This window comes from Theropithecus gelada, chromosome 15 (genome assembly GCF_003255815.1).
Source record: "Theropithecus gelada isolate Dixy chromosome 15, Tgel_1.0, whole genome shotgun sequence".
Lineage (NCBI taxonomy): Eukaryota > Metazoa > Chordata > Mammalia > Primates > Cercopithecidae > Theropithecus > Theropithecus gelada.
The window spans coordinates 60,362,504-60,366,551 of NC_037683.1; the positions used below are offsets into that span (position 1 = coordinate 60,362,504).

General features: G+C 35.6%; 1 protein-coding gene across 1 annotated transcript; it reads right to left on the reverse strand.

Moving 5' to 3' along the window:
• Window positions 1-1,680: 1,680 nt before the first annotated feature.
• On the reverse strand, window positions 1,681-2,546 carry LOC112608273 (interferon alpha-1/13). The gene has a single exon (XM_025360076.1). The coding sequence runs from the start codon at window positions 2,481-2,483 to the stop codon at window positions 1,914-1,916; it is 570 nt and encodes a 189-aa protein (XP_025215861.1). The 5' UTR covers window positions 2,484-2,546; the 3' UTR covers window positions 1,681-1,913.
• Between the last annotated feature and the right edge of the window lie 1,502 nt (window positions 2,547-4,048).

The following is a 4,048-nucleotide window of genomic DNA, read 5'->3' on the forward strand; positions in this document are numbered from 1 at the left end:
ATTGGCATAAGATTGTAATATTCATAACATCAGGAAAAGTTACCAAGAAGTTATATATGAGCTCTACCAGAAAATAAAATGTGTTAAAACCTGCAGTAAAATTATAGTAAACCAGTGTTACAATTACGCAAGTTAAGTAACCTAATTAGTAAAGCCAGTAGGTCCAGGAATCATTATTATCAGTATTAATTAAAAATTGCAATGATGGATAGAATTACTTATCTATTCTCATCTAGAGAATTAAGGCAGCTTACTGATATTCAAAGTAGTATTTATTTAAAAAATGAAAAATTATTATTGTAATTAAATGTTTTAATTTAACATAAATATACTAAACATATCAATATGGTTGCCGGTACATCAGTTACATGAAATCTATCCAGAAAAACTACACTGCAAAAAAAGAAAAAAAAAACTGTGTACAAAAACAATAATCCACATTCTTTTCAATTCCATTCTATTTCCATCTTCGCTTCAGAGTCACTAACTTCTCTCACTTGGATCCTACTCCAGTATGACTTCTACTTATTAATTCCACCAAACCAGCTCTCTCACTAAGATTGCCAATGCCATCTATTTCCCAATTATTGGGCAGTTTTAATCCCTATCTTGGGCAAATCTACTGATTCATCTTCCCAGCACATTTATCTTCTTAAATAGACTTTATCACAGTATCAGTCCATTGTTGCACTGCCTCAAAGAAATAACTGAGACTGGGTAAATTATAAGAAAAGAGGTTTAATTGCCTCACAATTCTGCAGGCTATACAGGAAGCATGGCAGCATCTGCTTCTGGGGAGGCTTCAGGGAAGAAGGTAAAGAGAGAGCAAGAGGAAGGGTAGGGGGAGGTGCCACACACTTTTAAACAACTAGATCTCGGGAGAGCTCACTATCACCATGGCAGCACCAAGGGGGATGGTGGTAAACCATGAGAAACAGCTATGACCCAGCACCCCACACCAGACTCTAGCCCCAACATTGGGGATTGCAATTCCACATGAGATTTGGGCAGGGACACAGATCCAAACCATATTAATCACCAATCTCTCTTGTTGTCAGTCTAATATAAGGGACTCCACCTCTGTTTCCTTTGTGTCTCTTTTCTTCCCTCACTTTAAAGGTAGAAGGTCCTCAGAATCATGCTTAAGTCCTTTTCTCTCTCTACCCTCTCTCCACACATGAGCACTTCCATTTCTGGGATTTTGCTTGCCATATATGAACCCCTAGCAATTGCATTCCTTGTAAGTTGCAAACTCATATATCCAACTGGCAATAGAGGATATCTCTGTTTATTTTTATTTCCTCACATATCTCAGTTTACCTGCTTCTGAGAGAAATTATTGGTTGTTCTTTCTTATTATTATAGTATTTGGGATAACTGTTATTAAGTATGATTACCATTTTTAGCTTTATTCCATACAAAAATAAAATATGCAAGAGAGTAGGAAGTGGATTTGTTATGGTCACTTTTATATCTTGAGTACAACATACAACCTGATTTAGAGAAAGGTCATTTTTACTTACATCTTGCATATAATAATAATAAGTAAATAAAGTATACCCTTTATTCTCTAATCAGGTTGCACAGTCAGGATAAGAATTTCATATTAAAGGATGAACACATACAGGAAGTTCCTATAGTAAAAGTTTAATGAACGACACAAAATAATGGATTGAGTAAACATAAGGAACACGTTTTATTACACTAACCACAGTGTAAAGATACACATGACATTATATGAACAAAAATAATTTAAATCTTATAAATAGTTAAATAAATATTTAAATAGATAAATCAATTTATCAGCATGGTCATAGTTACAGCAGGAGTGACAGTCTTTGAAATGGCAGAATTCATAAAAGCATGAGCTGGTGTATGAGTCAATAAGAATTGTTTTCATGTTGGACCAGGTGTTATTCCTTCCTCCTTAATCTTTCTTGCAAGTTTGTTGATAAAGAGAAGGATCTCATGATTTCTGCTCTGACAACCTCCCAGGCACAAGGGCTGTATTTCTTCTCTGTCAGATAGAGAGTGATTCTTCGGAAGTATTTCTTCACAGCCAAGGTGGAGTCCGCATTCATCAGGGGAGTTTCTCCCACCCTCTCCTGCTGCATCACACAGGCTTCCAAGTCATTCAGCTGCTGGTAGAGTTCAGTGCAGAATTTGTCTAGGAGGTCCTCATCCCAAGCAGCAGATGAGTCTTTTGTGGTAAAGAGGTTGAAGGTCTGCTGGATCAGCTCATGGAGGACAGAGATGGCTGGAGCCTTCTGGAACTGGTTGCCATCAAACTCCTGCTGGGGAAATCCAAAGTCATGTCTGTCCATCAGACAGGAGGAAGGAGAGATTCTGCTCATCTGTGCCAGGAGCATCATAGTCCTCCTGTTATCCAGGCTGTGGGTCTCAGGCAGATCACAGCCCAGAGAGCAACTTGACTTGCTGCTGAGCACCACCAGGGCCATCAGTAAAGCAAAGGGCAATGCCATCGTAGATATTGCAGATGCTTCTGGGCTTGCTGAGATGGGTAACTCTGAACCTTGGGCTCTAGGTTCTCTGAGGGCCTTGCTTTGAGCCGATGACTTAAATAGGGAACATACTGATTTCCACTTTCTTAATGCTTCTGGGCCACTTTCCATTTCTGTTTTTGCTTTCCTTCATGCACTCTTTACATGAGTTCAGAGCTGTGTTTCTCAAACGTTTTGTTTTTCATTATTGTCTCCCCCATCTTGTTTCCAGAGACTTTTTAGATATCTTTTTCTTAATTGAACCCACCATGAAAATTTAACAACACAGATATAATATGTATCTATTTATATACTATATGTATATCTCTATACTCAAAAAGTACAAAGTTTAATCTTTGTCTTCAATGCGGGTTTAAAAATATCCAAATGAAAAATTTAAGCTAAAAGTTAAATTTAAAATCAATTCAAATTTATCTTAACTTTATAACTAAATTTGCTTATGGACTTCATTGTAATTTATTTACTGATATAAATTATACTGTGGACCTGGTGAGATGGCTCACGCCTGTAATCCCAGCACTTTGAAAGGCCAAGGCGGGTGGATCATGAGGTCAGGAGTTCAAGACCAGCCTGGCCAAGATGGTGAAACCCCATCTCAACTGAAAAAAAAAAAAAAAAAAAAAAAAAAAACTAGCTGGGCGTGGTTGTGGGCACCTGTAATCCCAGCTACTCAGAAGGCTGAGGCAGAGAATTCCTTGAACCCATGAGGTGGAGGTTGCAGTGAGCTGAGATTGCACCACTGCACTCCAGCCTGGGTGACACAGTGAGACTCTGTTTCCAAAAACTAACAAATAAATTGTAGTGTATTAAATTACATAAGCAAATTAACAAATTATAAACATTTTCTAATGTTTATAGATAAACATTATATATCTAAGTAAAGAATACTTAAAAATTATTTGAAAGTGATAAACACTTAAAAATTTAAAATATTTTTGTCATTTATTTTTAGTGTACTTAAGTTTTTTTTAGATTTGATTACTGCTGAATTTCATCAAACATTTAAATAGAACCAAATCTTTGAAAAAATTAAGGAGGAATACTTCCAAACTCCTTTTATGAAGCCAGAATTACCTTGATACCAAAGCCAGAGATGGACATTACAAGAAAAAAAAATTACAAGCCAATATTCCTGATGAACACAGATGCAAAATCATCCACAAAGTAGTTGCAAATGAAATTCAAAAGCACTATAAAAGGATCATTTGTTATGATCAAAATTGATTTTTTCCTAGGATGCAAGAATATTTTAATATGCTGGAATCAAAAAATGCCAAACACCTTATTTACAGAATAAAAAGATTAAAAATCACAACTATTTTTATGCCTGCCTAAAATTATTTTGACAAAGTTTAAAATCCATTTCTAATACAATTTATAACAAATTAGGTATAGAAAGAATATACTTCACAATAAAGAGATACATTCCTTATTAGCTATAAGATAAGCCATTGGCTAACACTATAATCAATGGTGAAATGTTGGAATCTTTTTTTTTGAGATTTATTATAAGATAAAGATGCCCA

Coding starts and splice junctions, on each gene's coding strand:
- LOC112608273 (XM_025360076.1), bottom strand. CDS start 2,483: ATGGCATTGCCCTTTGCTTTACTGATGGCCCTGGTGGTGCTCAGCAGC.